Genomic DNA, 16,822 nt, shown 5'->3' on the forward strand with positions numbered 1-16,822 from the left:
AGCAATTTACTACAATTCAGAAACGGACTCGGATCACTATAATATACAAAATATGAAATCAAAAAATTGAAAATTTTGGGCTTGAATATAATTTTTTATAGAATTGATTATGATATTTGTTAATATCTTATAATAGGTTTATGTTATTTTATCTTAATATTATAAACAGACATTCAACTAGTAAAAACATAACAATTCAATATTATAAACTTAACATAATTAATTACATATTATGCAATTTTTTAAAACATGTTAGACAGAGTGCCGACTGGCCCTTACAATGATCACAATATGTTGTTACTTTTTTGGCTTTATTCGCGGCATACTCTCTACCTTTTATTCTAGAAATGCGTTTATAACATTATTTACACCGCCGTTTCGTTTTTCTCGCGGGCCCTTGGTATGACTGCAGAAAATGTGAATGTTTTTTGGCCAGTACTTCATTCTCACTTGGCAAAAGGTGATTAATGATTTTTTCGCGAAATTTTAAAATCTTAATACTTTTAGTACCCCATTTTCTATCTACATACCACGCATTTACGAGGCAAGTCCCACATATTAATTCTATTACAATTTTTCTATACCATTTTACGGTTCTGCGTAAGCAACTATAATAAGATGACATCTGATCGGTTAGATCAACCCCCTTTTTAGCATCATTATAAAAAAAACAGTGTCTGGCTTTAATTTACTATTTTTCCCCTAAATAATAACACACCTGTAATTTTTGGAAGTAGCTAGCATATATACTGGCCTTTTGTCAGTTCATTTTAAAAATTTAACGTCGCTCCGAATTTGAAAGCTCATAAAACCACCCCGTTGCTGTTTCTGTTTTGTTTGCGGCGATAGAAATTTTTTATTCATATTTATAGTGCCATAAATAAATATTTTTTTTTGCAGAAGTTCCTCGGCCAAAGGGATACTAAATGCTATCGGTAAATAGTATGCGGTCTTCAAATAATAATTCACCTATCAATGTCATTACTACATCATGCGCATGTGTTTTCACTATTCTCCGACGAACATGCATGATTATTTTTTTCCTGTACGGAATTGAAAAATTTTTTGATTCGCGCTATAAACGTTTCTTATAGAAAAATGTTCACAGAATTGCGTGCGATGGCCATAATTCGCGTCAGACCTCTACTTTTTGAGAAAAATCGAAAAGAGTACTCCAAAATTAGAGTCAAAACTGGTCCCGTCAGCTTTACTTAGCATTTACAGATATATGCAATTTGATATTGCCGAACTATTGTATATCAATGTATTAGTTGAACTCCACGAGATTCATTATCGCATTAATCGTATAGGTTTTGTAATTTTGCTGTAAATTGAGGTTAAAGTTGAAAAACTGCGATTTTTTTCAAAATCGATTTTTTCAACAACTGAGGGTAATGGACAAAAACTGGTTTCAGATTCCTTTTTCAGTTCGCTGTGGAGTGCCGAAGCGTGCAGACGTGTCTCTAGTGCCCAGCGTAGTCCGAAAACAACACGTGTCGCCCAACCGTCGAAAGAGAACACAGCTAAGTGTCCCTTACCCTTTAGGGAGAAGAAAATCCCACGCACCCAACCTCAACCCGAATACTAGCCTCACAGCCTCACGACTAGTTGTTCATTCCGAATTAACTAGCTAGATGATGGCCCAGCAACCGCGACCAGGCTCTCCGGAGCAGACTCGCAGCTACCCCGTGCTACCCCCCTCCCCCCCCCCGTGGCAGAAGTGCAGCAGAACTCTCCGCACTAACGACGCTAATACTACAAAGAAAAGGAAAATAGAAACAGCAACGCAAATAAACACACACAACAGGTTCTCCGTATTGGAATCCTCAAACGACGCCATGGAAATCGTAGAACCGCCACCAAACCAACACTCACAGAGAATCCCCCCTCCCCCACCAATATTTGTGGACGACGTCATTGACATACAGACAATGATCAAGTCCCTAGAGAGAGATATCAGCAAGGAGGAATATAACCTTAAGATAAGCAACAATAAAGTAAAAATACTGCCGACGAACCCAGAAGCTTACAGAAAACTCACCAAGACACTCAGGACTCTGAACGCCAACTTCCACACCTACCAACTCAAACAGGAAAGGCCTTTCCGGGTGGTCCTACGAAACATACACCACTCAGCAGACATAGACGAACTCAAATACGAACTCTCAAAACTCGGCCACGAAGTCATCAACGTAAGTAATATAAGGCATAGAGTCTCGAAAGACCCGTTATCCTTATTCTTCCTAGACATTAAACAAAAGCCGAACAATAAGGAAATCTACAACATCAGTCGCCTAATGAACGCGATAGTAAAGATCGAACCACCGCTCGTGAAAAAAGAAATAGTGCAATGCAAAAGGTGCCAAAGGTACGGTCATACGCAGAAATACTGCAACCATACTTTCCGCTGCGTTAAATGCGCAGGCACTTACTCCACTGACCAGTGCGCCAAATCACCGGAAATCCCAGCGAAATGCATCCACTGCCAAGGGGACCACCCTGCCAACTACAAAGGCTGCCCAGCATATAAAACACTATACACGAACAGGTACCCTAAGCTCAGAGCAAAAGAGGTATCCAACCAAACACCCAGCCCGCCGAAATTCACGACTACCCCAACCCCCTCAACCAACCAAACATCCAGTCCTACCAAATTCATCTCCACCTCAACCTCCTATGCCCAAGCAGTACAAGGCATCCAAAATAACCCGAACAGCCAAAGGAACCTTCCCCAAAACAGTGTCCCCAACCCACCAAACGCAGACAACTCCTCAAGGCTCGAAAAGCTAATAGAGAAACAATCGGAGCAAATAAATCACTTGCTATCGCTACTAACACTCATCGTGGAAAAATTAGCACGCCTCGACTCAAAATAAAACCAAGGCGCATGGCACTCTGGAACGCCAACGGTCTAGCGCAACACAAACTTGAACTAGAACTCTTCTTAAAACACCAGTGTTACGACCGTTCGCGGAGAGACGCGGTCGCGAGGAAAACGCGTCAGCGAGAGGCGTAAATTCTCGCTACGATTCGGTGAATCGACGCCGCGAAGTAGTCGTTCCCCTGTTTCGGTTAGGATAACAGAGGTGGTTGATATGAATATGACACAGTAGTAAGTTATATTTCACCGTTTATTCCACAACTTATAACGAGGATAGTTACACTGGTGCGTATGTACGAGATGAGTGACTGAGTGATCTGCGGGTGTGTATACCCGCTCGAAGGATGTTGACCGTTCGAAGGATGCAAAAACAGTACTCTTGGAAGACGATGCTGTCTCGGAGGAGAGCTAAGGATGAGTGTGTCTAGCGCACGGGACCATCGGATTTGTTGGTGCCGATGTTATTTAGGAGAGTGAGGGAATAGGCTTCGTTTTTAATTGGTTAAACGAAGGGTCTTAACCGCCCTCGAGAGAAAGTTGTTAGTGGGAGGAAAGTTGCAGCGTACGTGACAAAAACTGACTTTCCCTTGTTAAGCCGTGGTAGACAATAGTCTCTAGAAATTCCTCCGAACCAGATGTTTGTTTCGTTTGAAGGACCTTTTCTAGGAAATCTATGTGATTTATGGAAGGTCCTTGACATCATGGAAGATACGCTGCGAGTATCCGAAGACATCTGGTTGCCATATTGCCTGCGATGTGTGGCCTCGGCTAGGTAGAGTGTTACGCGACGTAACAACCAGCAAATCGACGTAATGCTCGTATCGGAAACCCACTTCACCGACAAGAGCTACCTGAAAATAAATGGTTACAAATTCTACAATACCCAACACCCCAGCGGAAAGGCCCACGGTGGCACCGGAATAATAATCAAAGCAAGTATTAAGCACTACGAACTTCCATCATTCCAGAAAGACTACCTCCAAGCAACAAACGTAGCAATAGAAGACTGTCATGGCTCAATCACCACCTCAGCAGTATACTGCCCTCCCAGACACTCCATCGCCAAAGAAGACTTTGATAACTTCCTGGACACCCTGGGCAATAGATTCATAGTTGGAGGAGACTATAACGCCAAGCACATCCAATGGGGCAGCAGACTGGTTACAGCAAGAGGCAAAAACCTCTTAAACAGCATAATAAACAACAACCTCAACTACCTCACCACATACGAACCCACATACTGGCCCACTGACACCAACAAAATACCCGACCTTCTCGACTTCTTCATAACTAAAAATATCCCATCAAGACACGTCCAGACCAACTCCTCGGCTGAACTCTCCTCTGATCATTCTCCCGTGATAGCAACAGTCAGTTCAACAATCATCGAGAATACACCTAATGGCTCCATTCACAACCAACACACCAACTGGCAGCTCTTCAGAGAAGTCTTTACACACTCAACCTCAGCCTTCACCCCACTAAAAACAAAGGAAGATATCGAAGCAGCCACGGAATACTTAAACACGAGCATAATAAACGCAATCCGCCTCTCCACACCGACAAAGCCATCTAACAGCAAACAAGAATATCCCCAATACATACTAAAAAAAATAGCAGAAAAACGTAGACTAAGAAGAGTATGGCAGACCCATAGAACACCGGAGGACAAACGCAAACTTAACAACGCAACTAGAAAGCTATCCAGAACCTTAAGAAACTATAAAAACGACTGTTTCCATAAATACCTCGCCAGCTTATCCTCCACAGCCGACGCCAACTACTCACTATGGAAGGCCTCCAGGAAACTCACACGCCCCCCACAAATAATCCCACCTATCCGCCGTCCGCAAGGTGGATGGGCGCGAAGCCCTATAGAAAAAGCCGACCTGTTTGCTAAACACTTGTCAAAAGTATTCAAACTCCATTCCCCCCAAGCCGCCGCGGACGTTACTGAATACCTGCACACCCCCTTCCAAATGTCCCCTCCTATCGAACCCTTCTCCTCTGCAGAGACTATAGAAACAATCAGTCGCCTAAACCCCAAGAAAGCAGCAGAACACGACCTAATAGGCAATAAAGCAATCAAGGAACTTCCCACAAAAGGGATAGCACTCATCACATCGATTTTTAATGCTATCCTTCGCCTGGAACACTATCCTAAGGCCTGGAAAATCTCATTGATTACCCTCATCCCTAAACCCGGTAAACCGACATACGAAACCTGCTCCTATCGCCCAATCAGTCTTTTACCTACCCTGTCCAAACTATTCGAGAAGATGCTCACGAACCGACTCCTTCCAATCCTAGAGAACTTGAAAACACTCCCAGATCACCAATTCGGCTTCCGAAAACATCATTCTACAGTAGAGCAAATCCACCGCTTAACTCATACGATCAGCCAATCACTCGAAAAGAAAAAATATTGCTCAGCGGTTTTCCTAGACATCCAACAGGCATTCGATAAAGTATGGCATGAAGGGCTACTATACAAACTTAAAAAGATCCTACCCCACCCCTACTTCTCCATCATACCTAACCAATAGACAATTCATGGTTAAATACCTAGACGCCACTTCCGCAACATTCCCAATAGAAGCCGGCATACCCCAAGGTAGTGTCCTCGGACCCCCACTGTACTCCATCTACACTGCCGACCTACCTAGATCAAACGACATAACAATAGCGACATTTGCAGACGACACAGCGCTATTAGCTTCCCACGCAGACCCGGTAATAGCCTCATCCACTCTCCAGCGAAGTCTCGACTCCATGGAAAAGTGGTTTCACAAATGGGGCTTCAAAGTCAACGAAAAGAAATCCTCACATGTAACCTTCACGCTCCGAAAACAAACCTGCCCCCAGGTCACCATCAACAATGCAACAGTTCCTAGCAGGGACACAGTCCGATACCTGGGCATGACCCTGGACAGGCGACTAACGTGGAAGACACACATCTCAGATAAAAGGAAGCAACTAAAGGACAAACTAAAAAAACTCTATTGGCTCACGGGCCGACGCTCCAAACTAAACATACAGAATAAAATTACCCTCTACAAGACCGTAATAAAACCTGTCTGGACCTACGGAATCCAACTATGGGGAACAGCAAGTAACTCCAACATTGAAATACTCCAACGCTTTCAATCGAAAACGCTAAGATCCCTAATTGACGCACCTTGGTATGTAACCAATGAAACAATACACCGCGACCTCAAGATACCCACCGTCAAAGAGGAAATAGCAAAATATAGCGACAGATATAGCAAAAGAATCAACAAACACCGAAACCCCCTAATCACTGGACTACTCGATACGACGGACCAGATTCGCAGGCTGAAGAGGTACTACCCGCTAGACCTAAACGTTAGATTCATTTAATTATCCAAATTAAGCATATGCACTTACTTATAATACTTATAAATTATACCTATCTATAATAAGTATTAACTTATTGTAAATAAACAGCCATGTCACTGCGCCACGCCAGAAAAATTACTGAAAATTCTCAACGCGAGAATTGATTGTAATTTCAACAAATAAATAAAAAAAAAAAAAAAATTCCACCACTTATATAATTTCAAGCATGTGTAATGCTTCATTTTCCCGTAAAACATACACATTTTTTTTTTTAACGGCACGATGCATGTGACGGTCTTTAACTTTTTCTCTTTTTCTCGTCGAGTGTTTATGAATGATTATGAATATTATACATACTCTGGGATGATAAAAACCTTCTTTCACATCTGCACGTGGTTCATCCCTATTAATACTATTACTTTTCTTTCCAAATTTTCAAAAATTTAAAAATTTGGTTACAAAAAGAATAGTGGAACTAAGGGGAAGGAAAGGTATGTAACAATTGCATGTATTAAAAGACAACATGAGAATTTATTTTTGCATTTTATTCTACATTTTTTTATTATACATATTTTATTTGACATTTTACGGCGAAAGTTAACACATTTGAAGCCCTGTAGAGAGGTGCAACATTTTTCGTTACGATCTTGTTGCGATCATATCATATGTCTTTTCTCCGATTACCCAGTTAAAAATGACAAAGACGAAGAAATGTACATCAGGCGTCAATGATTCCCTATGAAAAGTATGTAGCATAATTCGCGTATGGCTTAATTTAGCTATATGAAGTTAGATGTGTCGGGAAAAAAGTAATACAGGCTGCAAGCAGTGTTACGTCGCGTAACACTCTACCTAGCCCAGGCCACACACCGCGGGCAAGATGGCAACCAGATATCTTCGGATATTCATTGCATACCCTCAACAGTCTCAAGTACCTTCCATAAATCTCATAGATTTCCTAGTAAAGGTCCTTCAAACCAAATAAACGTCTGTTTCCGAAGAATTTCCAAAGACTATTGTCTACCACGGCTTGACAAGGGAAAGTTAGTTTTTCTCACGTATGATACAACTTTCCTCCTACTACCCACTTTCTCTCGAGGGCGGTTAAGACCCTTCGTTTAACCACTTAACAACGAAGCCTATTCCCTCACTCTCCTAACTAAAATCGTCACCAACAAATCCGATGGTCCCGTGCGCTAGACACACCCATCCTTAGCTTTCCTCCGACACAGCATCGTCTCTCAAGACAGTACTGATTTTACATCCTTCGAACGGTCAACATCCTTTAACCGGGTATACACACCCGTAGATCAGTCACTCACTCATCTCGTACATACGCACCAGCGTAACTGCCTTCGTTATAAGTTGTTGGAATAAACGGTGAAATATAACTTACTATACTGTGTCATATTCATTTAACCACCTCTGTTATCTTAACCGAAACAGGGGAGCGACTACTTCGCGGCGTCGATTCACCGAATCGTAGCGAGAATTTACGCCTCTCGCTGACGCGTTTTCCTCGCGATCGCGTCTCTCCGCGAACGGTCGTAACAAGCAGTGTTGACGGTGACGCACACCGTTCATGTATCAACTTCCACATACGACAATATATTTCTACAAGGCATTTTGTAAGGCCCCGGGCTTATGGATAGTCCGATCATTTTCAAATAACTTGACAATTTCGGATCTATTCAGAAGGTTTTCTCTCTCACTCTTTCTCTGTCTGTCTGTCTGTGTTTTCGCACGTTCGCGGGGAGACGCGATCTCGAAGAAGCGCGCCAACGGAAGTCGTAAATTCCCGTTACGATTGACTAATCGATGCCACGAATCGTTCGATCCCTTATTTCTTGTGGGATAATAAGGGTAGTTAAATTGAAGATAACGCTGCTATTAATAGGTTATTATATATATTTGCACGATCCAACAACCTCGGTGTAATACAGAATGAATGTTTAATATAAGATGACTACGAATGAGTACATCCTGAGACTCTGTTCGCGTTGTCGCGTATGATAATGTATTTTGTCGACTGACTGTATTTGATTTGTTGACTGCTTGATAAGATGCTTGATCGAGACTGACTGATTTGAGTTGATAGACTGACGATTCGCTCCTATGTTTTTCCGGAGGAAAGCTTGGCGTGGGTGTGCCCTTTGAACGAAGAACGCGGATTCGTTGTTGATACTTTTCGTCAAGGAAGTGAGGGTAACGATCCGCGATGCCGATTGGTATTGCTGATGCTAATGAAAAGGATATGAGGAAGTCTTCCACCAACGTGGATCGGGGGGTGACTTCGTTCCTGGGGAAAATCAGCCTTTTTCGGTAGACATATGTTCGTTTTTCTTATTCGGTGACTACCCGCTTTCTCCGTGATTTTTAAGAACGCCTAATAAACTCAAAGACTTTTCCGAAACCCGGACATTTTTTTTTCTTTTTAATTTTTTTTTTAATTTAGTTGTTTACATTCACAATTTGTCCGATTTGGACATTTGGTAGAATTTTTTGGCTGTTGTATCATGTGGGTGGCTACCCCCAGCGGGGTACCATCTTTGTGTTTGTTAGGTTATATCCTTTATGAGATCTGTTGGGTGTTTCCTTTTTAGTCTTCTTTCTATGCTTGATGTTATTTAATGTCACGTGTATCCTATCAGTGTTCGCTCTTGAGTGCCGAAGCGTGCAGACGTGTGTCTAGTGCTCTGTGAAGTTCGTAAAACAACACGTGACGCCCATCTGTCGAAAGTGATTCGAAACAAACTTAACCCAAGTGTTTCATAACTAACCAGTGGAAAATCCAACGCTCCTAATTTCTGATCCGAATCATAGCCTCTCGACTAGTTACTTCAAATTGAATTAACTAGATCGATGATGGCCCAAGTATCCCGAGCAGGCTCTCTTGAGCAAAACCACAACTGCTCCGCTCTTACTCCCCCGTGACAAAAGGACAATATGTTTCTCCTAACATTCGAGACGAAGAACATTAAAAAGCGTAAGCTAGAAATAGTTAAAACTAACGTAATCACTAGCCAAAACGAACAGACAACAAGCGGTGTAACCGCCTATAATAGATACTCGATATTAGAATCCACTAATGACTCCATGAACACAGTCGAAACACCAACAAACTAAAATACGCGTAAAAATCCCCCTCCCCCACCTATCTTCATTGACGACGTCATCGACATTCAAACAATGGTAAAGTCCATTGAGAAAGAAATTAACAAAGAAGACTACAAACTTAAAATAAACAATAACCAAGTCAAAATTCTGCCGACCAACCTAGAATCACACAGGAAACTAACCAAGCTACTAGAAACCGTTAACGCAAACTTTCACACGTATCAACCAAAGCAAGAAAGACCTTTTCGAGTGGTACTACGCAACATCCACCACTCAACTAACTTGGACGAACTGAAGTCCGAACTCCTAAATCATGGCCACGAAGTAACAAACATAAGCAACATAAGACATAGAATCTCGAAAAACCCGCTATCCTTATTTTTCATAGACTTAAAACAAAAGCCAAATAACAAACAAATATATAACATCAATCGATTAATAAACTCAGCAGCCAAATTCGAACCTCCTCTTATAAAAAAAGAGATAGTGCAATGTAAAAGGTGCCAAAGGTACGGTCACACGCAGAAATACTGCGACCGTAATTTCCGCTGCATTAAATGTGCAGGTATATACCCTACTGAGCAGTGCACGAAATCTCCAGAAACCCCTGCGAAGTGCATCCTCTGTGAAGGAGACCACCCTGCGAACTATAAAGGTTGCTCTGCCTACAAAACCCTGTACACAAATAAATACCCTAAACCCAGAGCAAAAGAGATAACCAATCAAGTACCCAGTCCTCAAAAATTCTCTACTACTTCAATGTCCTATGCCCAAGCAGTCCAAGGAAATCAAAACAATCCGAAAACCCATAGGGACCATTCTCATAATAGCGTTCCCAGTTCACAAAACACGAAGAACTTCGCCAGATTCGAAAAACTAATCGAAAAACAATCAGAACAAATTAATAACTTGCTATCATTATTAACACTTATCATGGATAAATTAATACGCCCCGACACAAAATAAACCAAGACGCATAGCTCTTTGGAATGCCAACGGTCTAGCTCAACACAAATACGAACTAGAACTCTTTTTAAAACAACAACAAATCGACGTAATTCTCATATCTGAAACTCACTTCACCGACAAAAATTACCTGAAAATAAGCGGTTATAACTTCTATCATACCCAACATCCCAGTGGAAAGGTCCACGGCGGCACCGGAATTATTATCAAAGTCAGCATTAAGCACTACGAACTTCCATCATTCCAGAAAGACTACCTCCAAGCAACAAACGTAGCGATAGAAGACTGCCATGGTACAATTACCACTTCAGTAGTATACTGTCCTGCCAGACACTCCATCGCCAAAGAAGACTTTGATAACTTCCTTGACGCTCTGGGCAATAGATTCATAGCTGGAGGAGACTATAACGCCAAACATACCCAATGGGGCAGCAGACTGATCACCAACAATCTCAACTACCTCACCACATACGAACCCATACACTGGCTCACTGACACTAACAAAATACCTGACTTACTTGACTTCTTCATAATTAAAAATATCTCGCTAAGATATCGAGATTACAATTATCGAGAATACACCTAATGGATTTATTCATAACCAACTCACCAACTGGCAGCTCTTTAGAGAAGTCTTTAATCACTCAACTTCAGCCTTAATTTCATTAAAAACTAATGAAGATATCGAAGAAGCCACGGAATACTTAAACACGAGCATAATAAACGCTATCCGCTCCTCCACACCTACTAAGACTTCTATCAGCAAACGTGAATATCCCCATTATATATTAAAAAAATAGCAGAAAAACGTAGACTAAGAAGAGTATGGCAGACCCATAGAACATCGGATGACAAACGAAAACTAAACAACGCAACTAGAAAGCTAACCAAAATCATCAAAAATCACAAAAATGACTGTTTTCATAAATATCTCGCCAATTTGTCTCTCACAGCTGACTTCAACTACTCACTATGGAAGACTTCCAGGAAACTCACGCGCCCCCCGCAAATAATCCACCGTTCGCAAGGTGGATGGGCGCGTTGCCCTATAGAAAAAGCCAACCTGTTTGCTAAATACTTGTTTAAAGTATTTAAACCCCCATTTCTTCAAAGCTGCCGCGGACATCAGTGAATACCTGCACTCTCCCTTCCAAATGTCTCCTCCTATTGAATCCTTCACTTCTGCAGAGATTATAGAATCAATCAGTCGCCTAAATCCCAAGAAAGCAGCGGTGCACGACCTAATAGGCAATAAAGCAATCAAGGAACTTCCCACAAAAGGGATAGCACTCATCACATCGATTTTTAATGCTATCCTTCGCCTGGAACACTATCCTAAGGCCTGGAAAATCTCACTGATTACCCTCATCCCTAAACCCGGAAAACCGGATATATGAAACCAGCTCCTATCGCCCAATCAGTTTTTTACCTACCCTGTCTAAACTATTCGAGAAGATGCTAACGAATCGACTCCTTCCACTCCTAAATGATTTGAAAACACTTCCTGATCATCAATTCGGCTCTGGAAACAACATTCAACAGTAGAGCAAATCCATCGCATAACTCACATTATCAGCCAAACCCTTGAAAGGGAAAAATATTGCTCAGCGGTATTCCTAGACATTCAACAGGAATTCGACAAAGTATGGCATGAAGGGCTATTATACAAACTTAAAAAAATCCTACCACACACCTATTACTCCATCCTAAAGTCTTACCTAACCAATAGACAATTCATGGTTAAATGCTTGGACGCCACTTTCACAACATTCCCAATAGAATCTGGCATACCCCAAGGTAGTGTTCTCGGACCCCTGTTGTTCTCTATATACACTGCCGATTTACCTATATCAACAGAGATAACAATAGCAACATTTGCTGACGACACAGCGCTATTAGCTTCCCACGCAGACCCGATAATTGTTTCATCCACTCTCCAGCGATGCCTCGACTCTATGGAAAAGTGGTTTCATAAATGGGGCTTCAAAATTAATGAAAAAAAATCCACACATGTAACCTTCATGCTCCGGAAACAAACCTGCCCCGAGGTCACCATCAACAATACAACAATTCCTAGCAGGGACTCAGTCAGATACCTGGGCATGACCCTGGACAGGAGATTAACCTGGGAAAACCACATCACAGACAAAACGAAGCAATTAAAGGACAAAGTCAAAAAATTCTATTGGCTCACTGGCCGACGATCCAAATTAAATACACAGAATAAAATTATTCTCTATAAGACCGTAATAAAACCTGTTTGGACCTACGGAATCCAACTATGGAAAACAGCAAGTAATTCCAACATTGAAATACTTCAACGCTTCCAATCGAAAACGCTAAGATCCATTATAAATGCACCCTGGTATGTCACCAATGAACTAATACATCGCGACCTCAAGATACCAACAGTCAAAGAGGAAATAGCAAAATATAGCGACCGATATAGCAAAAGAATCAACAAACATCGAAATCCCCTAATTCCTGGACTACTTGATACGTCGGACCAGATCCGCAGGCTGAAGAGACACTACCCGCTAGACCTAAACGTTAGATTCAATTAGTTATCTAAATTAAGTAATATTTACTTATTTATAATACTTACTTATAAATTATATTTATCTATAATAAGTATTAACTTATTGTAAATAATTAGCCATGTCACTGCGCCACGCCAGAAAAAATTACTGAAAATTCTCAATGCGAGAATTGATTGTAAATTTTAATAAATAAATAAAAAAAAAACGTGTATCCTATCCTAAACAGGATAGAAACATGCGACTTCTCATTCATAGATAACGTTAAGCATCGCGAAATTCAACTGCTTCCCACCATCAATTGTCATGTCACGATGAAACGTATTGGCACTTACTAGTAAAACGTACTTCGTGAAATATGAATTAATTGTAACTAATTAATTATGTAAGATAAATGTTCTTGAAACGAAATTATATCACGCGCGCGATTTCCGATCGGGGCGTAGACAAACAATAGAAATGTATCCTTAATCTTTGCCTAAACTTTAGTCGAGAAATGCTCTTTAAAATTGTAAAAATCATATCGAAATTCGTTCAGTAGTGCTCGATATTAGTTCGAACATACATACGCTTACCGGGAACTTTATATTATATATTATGTATTATGTCAAGAAACTCAACATATGGGTCCCTCATTAGCTTAAGGAAATTCATTTAACGCAACGCTTTAGCATCTGCGATTCGCTTCTGAAACGCAACGAAATTGATTCATTTCTGAAACGACTGATTACTGACGATCAAAATTGGATAGTTTATACAGCCCAGACTACACCAAAAGCTGAAATTCACCAAAAAATGATTATGCTGTCAGCTTGGTGGGATTATAAAGGAATTCTGTACTTTGAACTTTTACCAGGAAACCAAAGGATTAATTCAAACGTGTACGTTCAACAACTCGCCGAACTGTAGTTCAAGAAAAGCAGCCAGCATTGGCAAATTGTAAGCGTGTTGTTTTCCAGCATGATAATGCAAAGCCCCATACATCTTTGGTCACTCGCCAAAGATTATTGGAACTAGATTGGGATGTGTTGTCACATCCACCATATAGTCCTGATCTTGCGCCTTCAGACTATCATTTATTTCGTTCCATGCAGAACTCCTTAAATGCTAAAATTTTTAATGACGCTGACGATGTAAAATCACATTTAATTCAGTTTTTTATTGGGAAAAATCAGAAGTTTTATGAACATGGAATTATGATACTGCCTGAAAGATGGTAAAAGGCCATCGACAAAAACGGACAACAGCTAATTGAATAAAGTTATATTTCTAAACAAAAATTTTGAATTTTCCTTCTTATATAAAATATGTAATCATTAACGATTTAATAGAATTAATTGTCTCAAAAACCAGATCAGAAATAAGATAAATGACACTACTGTTAATTCGATTTCTTAGTTTCCATGTTACTCTATTTGCTTCTAGAAAACGCTAATGATTCTCTTGAGTAAATTCATGTTTCATTAAATTTCATTTAAATAACAGATATAAGACCTAAGTAAAAATATGTCTTTTGTTGGAATAGGAAATTTTTTAAAAAATTAACAGTAATTAAGATGTTTAATTATCAGAAATTAACAAGACAATTACTCTTAAAATACTTAGGCATTTATACATTCGTTACAAGGTGAATAGCTTATTAATAAGGAGCATTTTAATATCTTTTGTAAATATATCCAAAAATACCATATGCACAGTACATAATATAATTTATAATTTATTTTAACCTAATGGGATAATTTTTAACAAAAATTCAGTTACATGATACATGTAATGGTAAGTGAATTGTATATATAATAATTCTAACAGTCAATGACGTACAAAGTAGAAAGATCATAAACATAAAATATTTCGATCAATGTGTTTCAATCAATCATTCCTTGCGTTCAAATAATCATTTACATATATATAATTATGTTATAAAATTGTATGGGATATTCAACAATCTGTATACTACCTACAGGTATTCCTCGATTTGATATGTAAGGCAGTTGATCAAAAATTAAAATATTGTGAACACATATTTTTAAATCGTAGATACATAGAACTCAATTAAATTTTGTTATATTTATAAGCTCTTTCAACTTTTAAATATTATTTGAGATATCTTGATTCGTACCATATACTATATTCAGACTTATTCGTTCATTAAAAATTACTTTTCATAAAGACGAACATTATATATGTCAGAGAATATTCATAATTTGCGTATTACAAATTGGTATGAATACCTACAACAGCGTTTATTTGCGTGCTAGAGAAAATTAGTATGTGAGAAAACCTTTCTTATTCAATAAGAGACATATGAAAGGCCTACAATCATTTCTAAAACAGAAAGTTCAATATATAAATTTCAGAGTCATGTATGTATGTATTCTAAAAATTCCTTTGGGTATACAAAGAGATATGGAAGATTTTATTCCATACAATCTTCGGTATCAAACAATATCAAGATCCTTACTCAAATTGTCAAAGTACATATAACTGTAAAATGTAAAATAGGACATATTTACAATTTCTTAGGGACTATTTCTGGTTCACACCAGAATACACATTGAAGTATCGTCTGAGACTTTCTTTATCAAATGTTAGGATATTAATTCATTATTCTTGAAAATAGCTATGCTGGAAGACTAGATTAATAATGTCTACAAAATTTAACAATAAATCCTATAAAATTTATCCATATCGTTTAAATAGAATCAAGTTATAATCAACCTACACTTCAATAAGTAATATTTCAATATAACGTACCATCAATGCCCTCGTCTTTTAACATGTTGACACAAATATAATCACTTCCATCATCGATCCAGAATTTCACCATTAAATCATATAAATTATATAAATAAATCGTTCATCGATTCATCCACCTTAATCGTCATTCGATTCATTAGGTGTATTTGGCTATGATCATTATCTACATTGTATTCGTTTTTGTCCCTAATCATTTTCACGATTAATGCTATTACTTCGGATTTACTTTTGTATGTAGCTGCCTAAACGAGTGATCTAGCATCAATGTAACTATCAGTTTTCACTGTAAAACTTAAGAGACCTTTGTGTTTTAGACATGCAAGTCAAATCCAGCTTCAAAGTATAGGCGGTTGTAGTTTCGCTCGTGACAAAATGTATCTTCAAACGATCACGAAGCTCGTTTAACTAACAACTCGGCTAAACCTACAAGCTATAGCCGAGGAATCGTGTTATCACAGGATCCTCGAGAATAAAACGAATCTCGATCAGAAACGTGAGAACGGTCGATTTATCAGATACCGTGATCGAATTCATGGTATCCCTCGGCGCCAGTGAATACAACGTCCACCCAAACTCTCATAGCCTCTGGACTCGGTGCCATTAAATGATACAGTCTAGATGATGTTTTGACGATGAAAGTCAGTGACGGCTGTGGCGATCGTACAGTATTCATGTGGTCCACATAGACTTCTTCAATCGACTAAACATAAGAAAACATTTTGCGTTGTTCCATTATTATTGAAATTGTTGTTCTATTATTGAAAAATCAACTTAATATTCGACGAGTTCTACAAGTACTATCACTTATTTCTGCGTGATAGGTTGTACTATCCATATATGTAAGTAGGCAATTACATATGACAGTCTCCCCGTTTATTTCATTTCAGTTTTATGAGTACAACTCGCATTTTGACCTACTTGACCCTTCGTGTCAAATGTTCACAATTAGTAGCAATATCAGCTTTCGCAAAAAATTGTTGTTTTCTTGGATCTATTCAAAAGCATTTCAATACGTATAAATAGAATATAATTACGTATAGATGTAAATAATATAAAAAATGTATTATCTACTATATTTTTTTGATATTTTACTTGTATATTTACCATGTAAAGTTATGGTAGATTCTTGGAAATCTCTGAATAATGATTTGATCTGAATAATGATAATATAATATCTATATAAAAAATGTGATAACCCTGTACA

At 39.1% G+C, this 16,822-nt stretch overlaps 1 protein-coding gene across 2 annotated transcripts in view; it reads right to left on the minus strand.

Moving 5' to 3' along the window:
* Window positions 1–14,402: 14,402 nt before the first annotated feature.
* LOC126868682 (pleckstrin homology-like domain family B member 1) overlaps window positions 14,403–16,822 on the minus strand; it is a 63,266-nt gene continuing 60,846 nt past the window's right edge. For both annotated transcript variants that reach the window (XM_050624428.1, XM_050624429.1), the window contains exon 13: window positions 14,403–16,318. In XM_050624428.1, the coding sequence (XP_050480385.1) occupies window positions 16,130–16,318 (189 nt within the window). In that variant the 3' untranslated portion in view covers window positions 14,403–16,129. The remainder of the gene's footprint in view (window positions 16,319–16,822) is intronic.

The sequence above is a fragment of the Bombus huntii genome, chromosome 8 (genome assembly GCF_024542735.1).
Source record: "Bombus huntii isolate Logan2020A chromosome 8, iyBomHunt1.1, whole genome shotgun sequence".
Taxonomy (NCBI): domain Eukaryota; kingdom Metazoa; phylum Arthropoda; class Insecta; order Hymenoptera; family Apidae; genus Bombus; species Bombus huntii.